The following is a 17,186-nucleotide window of genomic DNA, read 5'->3' as shown; positions in this document are numbered from 1 at the left end:
GAGCTGTTTTTCTGATATAGAGCTCCGAATAACCTGCATAGAAAAGTAGTTAAATAATAATATTCTGACTACCTGCAGCCACCTCTAGGGGGAGCTGAGGAGCCTACTGAATACTGATTCTACATTGAACTCATAATAGTATGCAGTAAGCTCCCTCTAGTGGTGGCTGCAGGAAGTCAGAATATTATTATTTAACCCTTTGTCTATGCAGGGGATTTGGGGCTCTGTATCAGAAAAACAGAGCTCCAACGGATATAACAATATATTAAGAAATAAATCAGAACAGAATTTTGGACCAAAAAACAGCATAAAGATATAAGTAGGACATTCACTTGAGGGTTCTTACTAGAGAGAAAAGTCACGGGTAACGGAGAGGGTGGAATACAAGCTCTCTGCAGGACCGGCTCCAGGTATATGAGGAGCCATAGGCTAAAGCACCTCCCATGTCTACCCCACTCTCAACATGACATGGGTAGAGTATGTCAATCCAGAGTATCATGTGACAACAAAGCTCCACCCAGGGTGAGAAAGAATTAAAAAAAAAATTAAGTTAAAAAAGATCTGAATTGTCACATATAACGGGGTGATCACTGAAACATTATTTCATGTCTGGGATTTTTAAATATCCCATTAGGGAAGTTCAGGTCAATAGACAGGGACCCCTTTTTGTAGACCTCCACTGGTAGCTGGTGCATGGAGCGGCTGCAAAGAATGTCTCTCTCTCTGGAGGACCTATCACATCCTTGCATTACATGGCAAGCCTATTCATTTCCTTGTGCACCTTGTAATACTTCATTTTCCCTGTGGAGGCACTGTGGGGGAATTGTACCCTTGCTGCTGAGTTCACCTGCACATTACTCTGGCTTCTCCTAGCAGGTACTATTTATATTAGAGGGACTCTTCTAACAAAAAAAGGATTATCCAAAGCGGAGAACTCCTCTAAGAACAGAGAAGATGGTAAAAAGAAAAAAAAAATCAAAGGAGAAATAGAGAACTTTGTAAGCAATACGGAAATAAATGAGAAACTTACTGGGAGATTTGATATGAGAAGCTGGGACAGGACGTCAACCTAGTTTTAGAATTATGGACATGGAGTTTAGTGAAGATCGTAAAGAAGGGAGATGGGAAGCGGAGACGTAGATAACAGGACCTGCCACTAATCACAACACGGAGGGAGCAGAGAGGATTAGAGAGAGAGTTATCTGCGGAGTGACAAACGAAAATCGGCATCTTACCTGTTATGCCAGAAAGAAATAAAAAAACGCTCGTCATGGAAGAGAGGACGGAGGAAAAGGTTCACACCAAAGTCACAGCCATGGGAATAGGAGGCATCAGCCCAGGAAGAATTAGGATCCAGCTGAAGGTTAACAGGAAATTCGGCAAAAGCAAACTTAAAATTGACACAAAAATTGTGCCGCTAATAAAAAAAGTTTTTATTGGGAAGGACATCACTCAGCATTATTCATCGCATGGAGCACCAGGGGCACATACCCCCCAGTTACGCCACTGGCGAGATTTCCATTTTTTTTTAGTCTCCTGGACAATCCGAAAGAGTAGGCAAATACTGTATGCTCTTTCCTGAAATACTCTGTACTCTTGAGGGCCCTGCTCGTTCCACTATCTAATCCAATATCTGTGTGACCGTCATGCCTATTTGCCAAGTTTCGAGGAGAGACAACAGGGAGATTCTGAAAATTTTGGCAAAATTTGACAAGATTTTTTTTTATCATATGCCACGCCCTTTAATATAAGAAACGCCCTCAACCAACACCATTTGAATCACAAATAGCGCATATGACCCCCCCCCCCTTCATCACACCCCAAAATGAACCCAGACCAGACCCCTAAAGAAATACAGAACCAAGACCAGACCTCATAAAGTAATACGGACCCCAGGCCCCTTAAATACATACCCCCACACCAGACGTCTAAAATACAGACCCTCTAAATAAATACGGACCCCACAAATACAGATTTCAGACGAGAGCCCCTAAATAAATACAGACACTAGACCAAATCTCTTAAACTAATAGAGACCACTACCCCCCAAATGTAATACAAACCCCAGACCAGACCCCCTAAATACAGATCCCAGACCAAACCCCCTAAATATAGACCCTAGACCAGACCTCTTAAAGTAATACAGACCCCAGACTAACTAAATAAATACAGACCCCAGACCAGACCCCCTGAAGTAATACAGAACCCAGACCGAACTTTCTATATGGATACGGACCCCAAAATAAATCTAGACACCAGACCTCCTAAATGCAGACCCACTAATGTAACACAGACGTCCGACCAGACGTGCAGATACTCCCCTCTCCCCGTTCCTGCAGTCCTCTGCTTACAGGCGCGTCCGCAGGGCCAGGGAGAGGTGAGTTTACTTTAGAGAGGACGTGGCTCCTGGGAGATCTTCCTGCTCTTCGGGGGTCCGGGATGTCTCACCCTTTATCCTGGAGTCTCATGGACTTTTCGGGAGAGTTGCCAATTATGTCTTCATGTCTCTGCCTTCCAGGTCACTGGTCCCCACAGAATCACTCCTCTCCTGCTGCTGTGAAGCAGGGTTCCCCTTTATGATAGTGAGCTCTCCGCACTCGTCACATTATAATCGGCAGTTCCGCATCTAATGATTGTATCATGTGCGATGTAAAGGCTGTTACTAGAATTGGTTTGTTACTTGCAGTTAATCTGCGACTGCATCATTTTCTATAGCAGTGAGATTTGCATGCTGGGCCCCCGGGGCCCCCAGGGAGGATATTGATTAATGTAAACCAAAAATAAGAAGTCATTTGAATTGATTTCTTCTTTTCGTACCATCTGCAGTGTGATTTATGTACTTTCTATTCTTGTGAAAATTGCGGGATCTCTATAGGTAAATACTCATCTATTTAATGACATTTTGTAGGTTGGAAAATGAGGGTTTAATAATTCATTTTTATGGGGGATTTGAATAACTGTGTATTATATTTTTCCCATTTACATGTTCACTCCTGTGATTACTGTGCTTGAAGTACAATTAGCTCCGCACCGTAGCGGAACAGTCAAAGCGATCCCACATCAGGGCAAATTCACCCTCCGTTTAAAGGGGAACTCCTCTTTTCAGCTACAATTTGCAACATCCCACAGTTAAGACCTACAAAAAATATTCAGCAACTTTATAAATACTTTGCTTTTATTATCTCGCACCGATCCTGAATTACATGATGTTTTCTGCTCCATTCACATCTAAAGCTGCATTTATAATTCTGCTAGTTACACTGTTAGAGTTGAGATGTTAGGTCACATGTCTGACAGCAGGGTGGAGCTTAACTGCTGTCTGTTTCCAAGGGCAACCAGCAGAATTATGAAAGCAGCTCTGGATATGAATGGATAACAACAAAATATTAACTCAAAACTGATACAAAACCAGTAAAACAAAGTAACTGCCAGTTATTTTACCTTCTGTAGAGGTATATTAAGAAAAGTAGTCCGATTTTTTTCTTTCTAGAAACAGCGCCAAACTTGTTTAGAGGCTGTGTTTAGTATTGCAGATCAGCCTTAATAACTTTAATGCTGCAATACCAGTCAGAGCCTATGGTCAGGAGTGGTGCTGTTCCTACAAAAAAAATTTTTTTTTTAAATTTTGCAATTTTGCAATTTTTGTATTTTGTGCACTTTTATAGACCCTGGACCACATGTAAGAACCAGGTTTCATTGTTTTTGGTTGAATGTTTGTTTGCCAAAAACACTCTCGTCTGACCCACCTCCCATCCATGCACATTTTGATTGGTCAGGCATGAATGCTTATTGCAATAGAGAGCTGGGGATAAGCAGATGCCAGTCACATCTGGCGCTGCTTAACTCACGGAGGAGCAAAGTCAGGCTGCCGCCATGTACATTGAATTTTCGGCAGATCTTTATGAAAGAGACTAAAAAAAATATCCTGTATTTATCTCAGTGCTCGGACCCCCACCAATCCAAACTTCTGACGTGTCACTGTGACATGTCAGAAGTTTGTCAAACGTTTAGCTACACTTTAACAAAAATACATTTCGGTGCTTACAAAATGTTCCAAACAGAATTTATATTTTCCTGTTTACCAAATGTCATTAGAAATGATGGCCAAAGACCCAAAATTTACAAAACTATGAGGAACTGAGAAACGTCCCGTTTCCAAGGAAACATAAAACGTTACATGTATTTTCTACTAAGACTATGTTCACCTTTGAAAGCTATTATTTTTTATAGATAAAAAGGAAAATCAGTGTTTTTTGTGAAACTTTATATTTACTTTTTATTTAAAAATAATTTTTACTCTTTGAGATACAGCTGCTTTGTGTCCTGTATACGGAGCAGCCGTATCTAGCGCTGAATCCTGTATCCGTCAGGTCAGCGGCACTGACGGGTTCAGTGTCAGCGGGTCCTGCGTGTCTCCGTTCATAACTTAGATGTCTCTGCGAGTCAGAGACACTCAGAACCCGCTGACACTGAACCCGTCAGGTCCGCTGGACTGACGGATTCAGGTCTCAGTGCTAGACATAGCTGCTCTATATACAGGATACAAAGCAGCTGTATCTCAAAAAGTAAAAATTATTTTCTAAATCTCTGCTGATGTGACCCTGACCTGTAGGCTGTAAAGGATATCACACGACAGACCCTTTGGTTATTGGGTTCATGCGCTTCCTTTCTTCTGTCCTTCCAATCAGTTTCTTTCCAAACAGCTGTACTGAACACTACCCTTTATATATTCCATATTATAGCAGAGAAACATGTACAAAAAAATTATCTCTGCTAAATCTTTGTAACATTAGGAATCCAAAGAACTTACCAAAATTCTCTCCTCCCCAGATGTCCATGGCTGTATCGTACTTCCCCAAGTGATTGAACCAAGACTTGTCTATCACAAAGAGTCCTCCGGCTATGACAGGCGTCCTGTGAACAAACAATGACCATTGGAAGTATAAAATATGAAGCGTTTGGAGAATGACAATAAGAGTCTAAAATCTGGAAACACCCACAAAACCACTGGACCGCCCACTTTATGTAAATTTTCATAAACTCCACCCCCTTTGTGGTCCAGTTTGCGGGGTTGTCCTGCCAAAATCGGAAAAGTTGTATGGTATTCTCTGTAAAGAATCCGATAGAAAAAACTCTCTAAGAAATTAGAGACATTCGGAGGTGCAATACTTACTACTGACTCCAACATCCATATTACCTATTCCAAAAAGTAAATGCCCAGTTTAAATGGGTTGCTCCAACTAGGTCACCTCTTCTCTAGATCAGGCTGAAAAAATTAGGTGATCATTTATTGAGTTGGCTGCGGACGGCTGTGCAGGAGAAATGTAGTATTACATAGCGCCCATTTAGATGAATGGGTGACCATGTTATATATCGCCACATGGAGCCCACCAAAGCTCTGACTGAAGGGGGGGGGGTTCTGAGGATATCATTGGCCGTCCTTAGATGCAATCATGGCACTGTATGTAATCTCGGCCCAGGACATGGATGTAATACTAGAGTTTTTTTTTTTTGTACTCACTTTATTGGTTCTGTGGGGTCCAATCGTTTAGCTTTTTGTTCTGTGGAGAGCTGCTCCCATTTAAAGTGCAAACTCCAGTCAAAGCCTGATTGGAAAAAATATATAAATAAAAAACCTTTAAATAATGGACAACATTTTACCCACAGACATAAACCACAAGTATGGCCAAGCAACTGCAGAAGCATTGGATATCACATGCTCAATGCCAAGTGTCGGCTAGAGTTGTGTAAAGCCCGTCATTATTGTAGTGGTGGAAAGACTGGATCAATCGTACCATTTATTGAATTGCATTATAGCAAGTTAATAGATTGTCGACTTGGACAAGTCCTAAAGGGGTTTCTATGATTAAAAAAACATGACTGCTTATTTCTAGAAACGGTGTCACACCTGTCCATGTGCTGTGTGTGGTATTGAAACTCATCTCCATTGAAGTCAATTGGTGGAAGCTGCAACGCCTCATATAACCTGTGGACAGGTGTGGCACTATTTTTGGAGTACAGCAGCCATGTTTTTCTAATCCCGGACAATCCCTTTAACGTGGCTCTATGAACAGCCACTAATGGTGGACAGGTAATTATCACTGACAATTTCCACCTTGGCAAGGGCAACACCACCAGCTGTGACAGCAGGACCAGTAATGAAAGGAGACAAAGGAAACAATGGAGGATGGGCAGCTGTATCTCCCCATAGTCATGTTTTGAAATCTAGTGGAAGAGCAGATCCCAGGGCGGATGGTGATGCAAATGCACATCTCGGATTGCCTGAAGGCTCCATGGCGTACCCCTACATCCAGTAGATAACATGGGGCACAGAAGATGGTGATTGACAACTCTAATCCTGACCATTTAACCTTCTAGATGCTTCCTCCTTCTAGATGTTCCCTCCTTCTAGATGCTCCCTCCTTCTAGATGCTCCCTCCTTCTAGACGCTCCCTCCTTCTAGACGCTCCCTCCTTCTAGACGCTCCCTCCTTCTAGACGCTCCTTCCTTCTAGACTCTCCCTCCTTCTAGACGCTCCCTCCTTCTAGACGCTCCCTCCTTCTAGACGCTCCCTCCTTCTAGACGCTCCCTCCTTCTAGACGCTCCCTCCTTCTAGACGCTCCCTCCTTCTAGACGCTCCCTCCTTCTAGATGCTTCGTCCTTCTAGGTCCCAATGGGTTACCTTGGCAGTTGGGGCCTAACCTGGGGGTCTTTTGGTCAGCTATCGGTGTACGGTCCCATGCACACATCTGTATTTTTCATCCGTAATTACGGACCCATTCATTTCTATGGGCTACGAACATCTTTTCGTATTTTTACGGATGGGTGCCCGTGCCGTACAAATGATAGAACATGTCCTTTTTTTGTCCGTAATTATGGCGCAAACTCCCCACATAAGTCTATGGGCGCTTTCGTAATTATGGACGCCTACGGATGTGCACCCGTAGCCATAGGTAATTACAGAAGCATTGCTAGGCGACGCCAGGTTTTCGGTTGTTGCATATCATTTGTGGTTTTCTCCTTCTTTTTGCGGGTCCGTAAATATTGATACATTACGGATGCACTAAGGATTGTATTTACGGACACCATTCCATATATGCAGATGATTTACGGATGACTATAAAATACTACGGATCCGTATTTACTGACAGTATTTATGGATGGATGAAATCTGCGGTCGTGTGCAGGGGGCCTAAGGCTCCATGCACACGGATGTGCCCGTAATTACGGACACGGCCGGACGCGGACAGCCATCCGTATTTACGTGCCATGCTCCCATTAAAAAGTATAGGAGCACGGTCCGTAAAATAAAAAAGTAGAACATGTCCTATTTTTTGCGAAAGTTTCTACGTCACGGACACCTTCCCATAAATATACAGGAAGGTGTCCGTTGGCCATAGAAACTAATGGGCTCGTAATTACGGGCGATGTTACGGTCGTGTGCATAAAATAAAAGAAAAACATATTTTACTATTAAAAATTTTATACAATAAAAAAATACAAATATGGTATAATCCCAATCCCAGATACCCATAGAAAAAAGATAACATAGGATTTATACTGCACGCTGTCGGATTTGCTGTTTCTTCCCATTCTCCTCCCCAAAAAAAACAAAAAAAAGTTACTCAATAAATTATATGTATCCCAAAATAAAGCCAATAAAAACGACAACTTGTCCTGCAAAAAAGCTGCTCACATACATCTACAACGGCTCGGCCCTAAAGATCCAAACCATCGAACCTTAAGGGCATGCCCCCACGTGGCGGATTTCCTCCGCAACTGTCCGCATCAATGCCGCACAGAATCTGCGTTGCAGATTCTGCGGCGGATCTGCCCAAAATGTGCAGTAAATTGATGCGGACTAGCTGCTGCGGACTGCGGAGAAAGTGCTTCCCTTCTCCCTATCAGTGCAGGATAGAGAGAAGGGACAGCACTTTCCCTAGTGAAAGTAAAAGAAATTCATACTTACCGGCCGTTGTCTTGGTGACGCGTCCCTCTTTCGGCATCCAGCCCGACCTCCCAGGATGACGCGGCAGTCCATGTGACCGCTGCAGCCTGTGATTGGCCTGTGATTGGCTGCAGCCGTCACTTAGACTGAAACGTCATCCTGGGAAGCCGGACTGGAGACAGAAGCAGGGAGTTCTCGGTAAGTATGAACTTCTATTTTTTTACAGGTTGCTGTATATTGAGATCGGTAGTCACTGTCCCGGGTGCAGAAACAGTTACTGCCGATCGCTTAACTCTTTCAGCACCCTGGACAGTGACTATTTACAGACGTCTCCTAGCAACGCTCCCGTCATTACGGGAGCCCCATTGACTTCCTCAGTCTGGCTGTAGACCTAGAAATACATAGGTCCAGCCAGAATGAAGAAATGTCATGTCAAAAAAGCAAGACGCATCCGCAGCACACATAACATGTGCATGACAGCTGCGGACTTCATTGCGGAACTTAGAATCTCCATTGAAGTCAATGGAGAACTTCCGCCATGAGTCCGCAACCAGTCCGCCACAACTCCGCAACATCCCTTGCATGCTGCGGACACCAAATTCCGCTCCGCAGCCTATGCTCCGCAGCGGAATTTTACGCATCGTCTAAACGAACACTGCTAAATAAAATTGGAAGTCAATGGAGAAACGGCTCCGCTGCGGATTAACGCTGCGGAGTGTCCGCTGCGGAATTCAAGAGGAATTCCGCCACGTGTGGCTTTGGCCTAATGGTATGTTCACGCAGCGTAGCTTGTGATTGGCTGCAGCAGTCACATGGGATGATACGCAGAAGCAGGGAGATCTGGGTAAGTATTGACTTTTTGCGATTTTTGCGGTGGAATCGGAGCTTTTTGGCGCAAAAATCTATTTCTTGCAGGTTTTACCTCCCTATTGAATTCAATGGAAAAAACTTGCGACAGAAAAGTAGCGATTCTGCAACATAAATTAAAATGCGGCGAATTTAAAAAAACGCACCGCAGGTCAATTTCGGAGCGTTTTTCTGCGTTTTTTTTTATTACGCAGCGTGTGGATGAGATTTGTTTCAATCTCATCCACCCTGCTGCTACCGTATTACGCTGCAGATTTTCCGTGGTGGAGAATCTTCAGAATTGAACCTACTTGTGGACTTACCCTGAGAGGTTAAAGAACCAAAAGGGGGGACCAGGTCTGTGCCCATGTCAGGGATTTAAGAAAAGTTCAACAAGAACATGAAGTTGATGTTCAGATGTCCTCATAATCTTGACCTGGTGAATATTCTTACGAGCCTCATAAATATATAATATTATGGATAGTATTGATGCTGTGACATCATAAAATATGAATCCTGGTCCTGACTGATGATGTCATCTGATGAGTCATTAAATGTATCATCATTAATCACTTCCTTTGAGAACTATCATGAGCGATATTGGAACAGATGTAATATATAGCAGCAAATAATAGAGTGCCCCCTTGTCCTAAAATGCAAATGATTATGGAGATTTATGGCCCGCAGCCCTTCTACCACATCTCGGAGCAGAGGAAGATGAAGCTATATGACCTTCTGACGGGGCGCCCGAATATGTAATATGTCATTTGGTAAACACACACGTTTGTATTGCACGATTAATATAATAGAATGGAAGCCCCATGGCCATTAATGTGGTGCCCCATATCTGTGTCACCCTCTGCTATTAAAAGGACATAGTAATCTGCCCGCAGCTTGTATCCACATTAGGCGCAGCTTTCCTGAGTGGGTCCGGATCTGCGGAAAAGAAACATCTGCTGTAGTGTAAGGTAAGACTCGTCTGTAATCTCTCTACAATGACTCCATTTAATGCTCCGTACCGAGACCAGGTGCACAAATTTTCTATAAATTACCAAAAGTAAATGAAGCGGGAGATGTAAAAATAAAAAGTAAAAAGAACTACCGTATTTTTTAGGCTATAAGGTGCACATATTGGCAAGGAAAAGCCTTCCAGACTGCAGTTAGGGGGGCCCAGCGGAGCTAGAGCACCTGTTTCCTTAATGATCGTACATAGAGATCACAAGGATCACAGGGTCCCTGCCTGACACAGACCTGTATGATGGGAGGTAGGGAAGCTGAACGCAAGGTACACGTCAGACACTGGACACCTAGGAGCCTAGGGAGGTGATTAAACCACCAGGGAATAAAATATTAACCCCTCATATACCCTAGGCCTAGACCAATCGGTATTAACACCCACTTTACCTAGAACCACTCATATTTCCTAAATGATCAGTTATTATCAAGATCTAAGACCACCAGGGAAGATTTAATTAGTATCAAATATTTTTCTTATTTCCATTTTTTTAAAACTAGGTGGTACTATGGTCCGAAGCGTCAAATAATACAAAACATACAAGCATATCGCATGAGATTGTAAACACAAAGATACAAATGGTCAACATTAACAAGACAATAACTATTATAATACTGCCCCCCTATGCACAAGAATATAACTACTACACTACTACCACCAATATAACTACTATAATACTGCCCCTATATACAAGAATATAACTACTATAATACTGCTCCCTGTATACAAGAATATAACTACTATAATACTGCCCCCTATATACAAGAATATAACTACTATAATACTGCCTCCTATATACAAGAATATAACTACTATAATACTGCCCCTATATACAAGAATATAACTACTATAATACTGCTCCTATGTACAAGAATATAACTACTATAATACTGCCCCTATATACAAGAATATAACTATTATAATACTGCCCCCTATATACAAGAATATAACTACTATAATACTGCTCCTATATACAAGAATATAACCACTATAATACTGCCCCCTATATACAAGTATATAACTACTATAATACTGCCCCCTATATACAAGAATATAACTACTATAATACTGCTCCTATATACAAGAATATAACTACTATAATACTGCCTCTATATACAAGAATATAACTACTATAATACTGCCCCCTATATACAAGAATATAACTACTATAATACTGCTCCTATATACAAGAATATAACCACTATAATACTGCCCCCTATATACAAGTATATAACTACTATAATACTGCCCCCTATATACAAGAATATAACTACTATAATACTGCTCCTATATACAGGAATATAACTACTATAATACTGTCCCTATATACAAGAATATAACTACTATAATACTGCCTCTATATACAAGAATATAACTACTATAATACTGCTCCTATATACAAGAATATAACTACTATAATACTGCTCCCTATATACAAGAATATAACTACTATAATACTGCCCCTATATACAAGAATATAACTACTATAATACTGCCTTCTATATACAAGAATATAACTACTATAATACTGTCCCTATATACAAGAATATAACTACTATAATACTGCCTCTATATACAAGAATATAACTACTATAATACTGCTCCTATATACAAGAATATAACTACTATAATACTGCTCCCTATATACAAGAATATAACTACTATAATACTGCCCCCTATATACAAGAATATAACTACTATAATACTGTCCCTATATACAAGAATATAACTACTATAATACTGCCCCTATATACAAGAATATAACTACTATAATACTACCCCCTATATACAAGAATATAACTACTATAATACTGACCCTATATACAAGAATATAACTACTATAATACTGCCCCTATATACAAGAATATATCTACTATAATACTGCCCCTATATATAAAAATATAACTGCTATAATACTGCACCTATATACAAGAATATAACTACTATAATACTGCCCCCTATATAAGAGAATATAACTACTATAATACTGCCCCCTATATACAAGAATATAACTACTATAATACTGCTCCTATATACAAGAATATAACTACTATAATACTGCCCCCTATATACAAGAATATAACTACTACAATACTGCCCCTATATACAAGAATATAACTACTATACTACTGCTCCTATATACAAGAATATAACTACTATAATACTGCCCCTATATACAAGAATATAACTACTATAATACTGCCCCTATATACAAGAATATAACTACTATAATACTGCCCCTATATACAAGAATATAACTACTATAATACTGCTCCTATATACAAGAATATAACCACTATAATACTGCCCCCTATATACAAGTATATAACTACTATAATACTGCCCCCTATATACAAGAATATAACTACTATAATACTGCTCCTATATACAAGAATATAACTACTATAATACTGCCTCTATATACAAGAATATAACTACTATAATACTGCCCCTATATATAAGAATATAACTACTATAATACTGCCTCCTATATACAGGAATATAACTACTATAATACTGTCCCTATATACAAGAATATAACTACTATAATACTGCCTCTATATACAAGAATATAACTACTATAATACTGCTCCTATATACAGGAATATAACTACTATAATACTGTCCCTATATACAAGAATATAACTACTATAATACTGCCTCTATATACAAGAATATAACTACTATAATACTGCTCCTATATACAAGAATATAACTACTATAATACTGCTCCCTATATACAAGAATATAACTACTATAATACTGCCCCCTATATACAAGAATATAACTACTATAAGGGCGGGTTCACACATGGCGGAATTGCACTTAAATTCCGCTGCGGACACTCCGCAGCGTTAATCCGCAGCGGAGCCGTTTCTACATTGACTTTCACTTTAATTTCGCAGTGTTCGTTTACACGATGCGTACAATTCCGCTGCGGAGCATAGGCTGCGGAGCGGAATTTGGTGTCCGCAGCATGCTCTGTCTGTTGCGGAGCAGTGGCGGACTCATGGCGGAATTTCTCCATTGACTTCAATGGAGATTCAAAGTTCCGCAATGAAGTCCGCAGCTGTCATGCACATGTCATGTGTACTGCGGATGCGTCTTGCTTTTTTTACTTGACATTTCTTCATTCTGGCTGGACCTATGTATTTCTAGGTCTACAGCCAGACTGAGGAAGTCAATGGGGCTCCCGTAATGACGGGAGCGTTGCTAGGAGACGTCAGTAAATAGTCACTGTCCAGGGTGCTGAAAGAGTTAAGCGATCGGCAGTAACTGTTTCTGCACCCGGGACAGTGACTACCGATCTCAATATACATGTATCTGTAAAAAAAAATGAAGTTCGTACTTACCGAGAACTCCCTGTTTCTGTCTCCAGTCCGGCCTCCCAGGATGACGTTTCAGAGTAAGTGACGGCTGCAGCCAATCACAGGCCAAGCACAGGCTGCAGCGGTCACATGGACTGGCGCGTCATCCAGGGAGGTCGGGCTGGATGCCGAAGGAGGGACGCGTCATAAAGACAACGGGCGGTAAGTATGAATTTCTTTTACTTTCACTAGGGAAAGTGCTGTCCCTTCTCTCTATCCTGCACTGAATAGGGAGAAGGGAAGCACTTTTCCCGCAGTCCGCAGCAGCTAGTCCGCATCAATTTTCTGCACATTTTGTGCAGATCCGCAGCCGTAATCCGCAACCCGGATTAGGTGCGGCATTGATGCGGACAGTTGCGGAGGAATTCCGCCATGTGTGGTCATGCCCTAATACTGCCCCCTATATACAAGAATATAACTACTATAATACTGTCCCTATATACAAGAATATAACTACTATAATACTGCCCCTATATACAAGAATATAACTACTATAATACTACCCCCTATATACAAGAATATAACTACTATAATACTGACCCTATATACAAGAATATAACTACTATAATACTGCCCCTATATACAAGAATATATCTACTATAATACTGCCCCTATATATAAAAATATAACTGCTATAATACTGCACCTATATACAAGAATATAACTACTATAATACTGCCCCCTATATAAGAGAATATAACTACTATAATACTGCCCCCTATATACAAGAATATAACTACTATAATACTGCTCCTATATACAAGAATATAACTACTATAATACTGCCCCCTATATACAAGAATATAACTACTACAATACTGCCCCCTATATACAAGAATATAACTACTATACTACTGCTCCTATATACAAGAATATAACTACTATAATACTTCCCCTATATACAAGAATATAACTACTATAATACTGCCCCTATATACAAGAATATAACTACTATAATACTGCCCCTATATACAAGAATCTAACTACTATAATACTACCCCTATATACAAGAATATAACTACTATAATATTTTCCCCTATATACAAGAATATAACTACCTCCTATGTAAAAGACTATAACTACTATAATACTGCCCCCTATATACAAGAATATAACTACTATAATACTGCTACAGAGGGTACACGGTCACCCCATTTATAACATATAGTGAACCTCTATGATATAAACTGAGTTCGGGGTAGAAGTCTCCATACAGCAGCTGAGAATTTCACTGTCCCACTAGATGTGGTGACTGCAGGGACAGGGACACAGCAGGGACATTACTCTGTAGATAAGTCTCTTGTATAAAGAGGACATTGGTTTTGTCGTCAGACGCTGGAATATCGCCTGCCGCCTGCTCCTATTCTTCACACTGTTCAAATTGATGGAGGTGATTTTCAGCCTCATCCTTGTTACATGTCTTTCCTACTTTTTTTCCTTCTTCCACTACTATGTCCTGTAACACCCCATCGTTTGGTGGACATTGGGGGGTCAGCATCTTCATCCTGAGGTTCGTCATCTGGGTTGTGTGAGGCAACTTGCTCCATCTCTGCTTCTTCTTCCTGGTCATCTTCCCCCAGCGCACAGTAACGTCCCCCAGTTATCGCCAGCACTGGAGACTCCGGTGATTTCTTTGCAGCAGTGATTTTTTTCCTAGAAGAATCATCTGTTTTACTTCTCCTTTTAACCGTCTGAAATCCCTCCTCATCCATACTGGTCGCTGCGGCTGGATCAGCTGGTTTTTTACTGGTCGCTGCGGCTGGATCAGCTGGTTTTTTACTGGTCGCTGCGGCTGGATCAGCTGGTTTTTTACTGGCTGCTGCGGCTGGATCAGCTGGTTTTTTACTGGTCGCTGCGGCTGGCTCAGCTGGTTCCTTACTGGTCGCTGCGGCTGGATCAGCTGGTTCCTTACTGGTGTTGGGCAGATGTTTAGATGTTTTGGTGACAGAGTGACTGGATATTTTGCTTTTAGCATGACCTCTATTTTCAGTGGCTGGTGACACTTGTGCAGCATCCATAGATGGGACATTCGTCTCTGGAGCAGGGTCTCTGGTACTTTGGCTCACATCATCGCTGGGGCTTCCAGGTTCTGGGGCCATATCTACACATATGGAGACATCCTCCTGCTCTTCCTCCATGGCTTCTTTAAAGGTCTCCTCCTTATTATGTTCTGCATGCGGACACTCCCGGAATGTATGCCCAGGTCCTAAGCACAGGTTACAGATGACAGGTCCTGTACAATCGTCCTTCACATGCCCAAACTGACCACATAGTGAGCACTTAATACGGGAACAGTTGAACGCCAGGTGTCTGCCCCCACATCTATGGCACCGTCGCAGTTGACCAGGGTAGTAACATACGCCTCTCTCCGAGCCCAGGTAGAAGGAGTGCGGCAGATGTCTGGTCACTCCATTCTCCTGAACCAGCTGGATCTTCACAGAATATCCTCCATTCCAGATCTCCTCCTCATCATAGATCTTTGTTGGCAGTCTCTTCACCTCACAATATCTGCTCAACCAGTGCTGCAAATCTGCCAGAGCCACCACCTCAGACTGGAACAGGACGGTGGCGGTGACTACCTGGGGTTTAGTCAGCTGGATGACATGTAGATGCTCCCACATCGCGTGCTCCTTTGTATCATTATAAATACTCCAGAATAAGTCTAGACTATATTGCAGCTTGAAACTGATGTCATAATTCCTGCTGGAGGGAACGTGGATCAGAGCGAACACCTCAGAAGCTTTAAACTTCATAAACTCCTTCAACAAAACTTTCCCAATGTGGAGTCTGGAGGGGAGGTTTTCCTCTGGTCCTGAGTACCTGATTCTGACCGTGTTCCTCCTCTGAGGTGTGGGGTTAGTCGGTCTTGTGACGCTGGAGAACAGTCTCCTGTACTGAGGTCTGTCAGCAGGTGGGTCAGGACTGGACCTCTCCTCAGCTGATTGTACTGCAGATCCTCCTGTGTCTGCTCCTGATCGCTGTGTAACCTGCACTCCATTCACTGACACTGCGGACGGCTGAACCTCCAGAACAGGGTCTGCAATGTCCGCCTCAGCCTGTGCCGCTGGTTCATCAGATATCAGACTGTCAATCACCGCGCTGACCGAGGTCTCACTTATAATATCAGGACATGAGGCACTTTCTTGCTCACTCCCAGGAGTGCCACTCGCATTCACTTCATCAGTACTGCACATAGAGTCTACTGCAGTTAACCCCTCGTAAGCTGGCACACATTTCTCTGCAGCTTTAGCAGCATTTGTGTTGGCTGATTGCACAGACCCCACACATGATGAGAGATGTGATCCTCCAGCCACCGCACACTCATATCTTCCAGGGTTTCCCTGCGCCACAATATTATACACAGCATTATAATATTATAGTCAGTGTCTTTTTTTGCAATGATATTTTTTCTCTTCACAGTTTGGGCTCTGGTCTCCCTTTTGTTCTCAATTGCCCAGTTCTTTATTTTTGGGACTGTGCATGATTCTTTCTGCAATCTCTCCTTCAATATCACCAGCTCACGTGTGCAAACATCCAGACACTCACATTTCATCAGCTTTGCCTTTGGATCAGTCTCTTGGTTAATTTCAGTTCTCAATTTGCGAACGTGCATTTCCATTTTAAAGATATTTTTCTTTGTCATTTTTGTGCACAATTCACCAACATCATGAGATTCAGTTGACTCACCAGCCACCATTTCCAGATCATCACCTCCACCATCTCCATGCTGCAGGTCAAACTCCAGACTCTGGGCTATCCCAGGATCATCAGCCCAGGACCCCTCCCCTCCACCTGGGTCAGAAGCCATGCATAGTCCTAACAGGGAGCTCACAAGCACACGTCTATCCTCTCCTATGGACAAGAATAGAACTACTATAATACTGCCCCCTATGTACAAGAATATAACTACTATAATACTGCCCCTATATACAAGAATATAACTACTATAATACTGTCCCCTATATACAAGAATATAACTACTATAATACTGCCCCCTATGTACAAGAAT

General features: G+C 41.8%; 1 protein-coding gene across 1 annotated transcript in view; it reads right to left on the bottom strand.

The window, feature by feature from the left end:
- The window catches only part of GALNT14 (polypeptide N-acetylgalactosaminyltransferase 14), a 422,900-nt gene that overhangs the window by 67,420 nt on the left and 338,294 nt on the right, over window positions 1-17,186 (bottom strand). The window contains exons 8-9 of the mRNA XM_075863437.1: window positions 5,522-5,606; window positions 4,811-4,914 (exon numbers count right to left, since the gene is read on the bottom strand). Of these exons, the coding sequence (XP_075719552.1) occupies window positions 4,811-4,914; window positions 5,522-5,606 (189 nt within the window). The remainder of the gene's footprint in view (window positions 1-4,810; window positions 4,915-5,521; window positions 5,607-17,186) is intronic.

Source organism: Rhinoderma darwinii, chromosome 4, assembly GCF_050947455.1.
Source record: "Rhinoderma darwinii isolate aRhiDar2 chromosome 4, aRhiDar2.hap1, whole genome shotgun sequence".
Classification (NCBI taxonomy): Eukaryota; Metazoa; Chordata; class Amphibia; order Anura; family Rhinodermatidae; genus Rhinoderma; species Rhinoderma darwinii.
The sequence above is the reverse complement of the archived record's forward strand: the minus strand, read 5'-3'. Positions and strand labels throughout refer to the sequence as shown.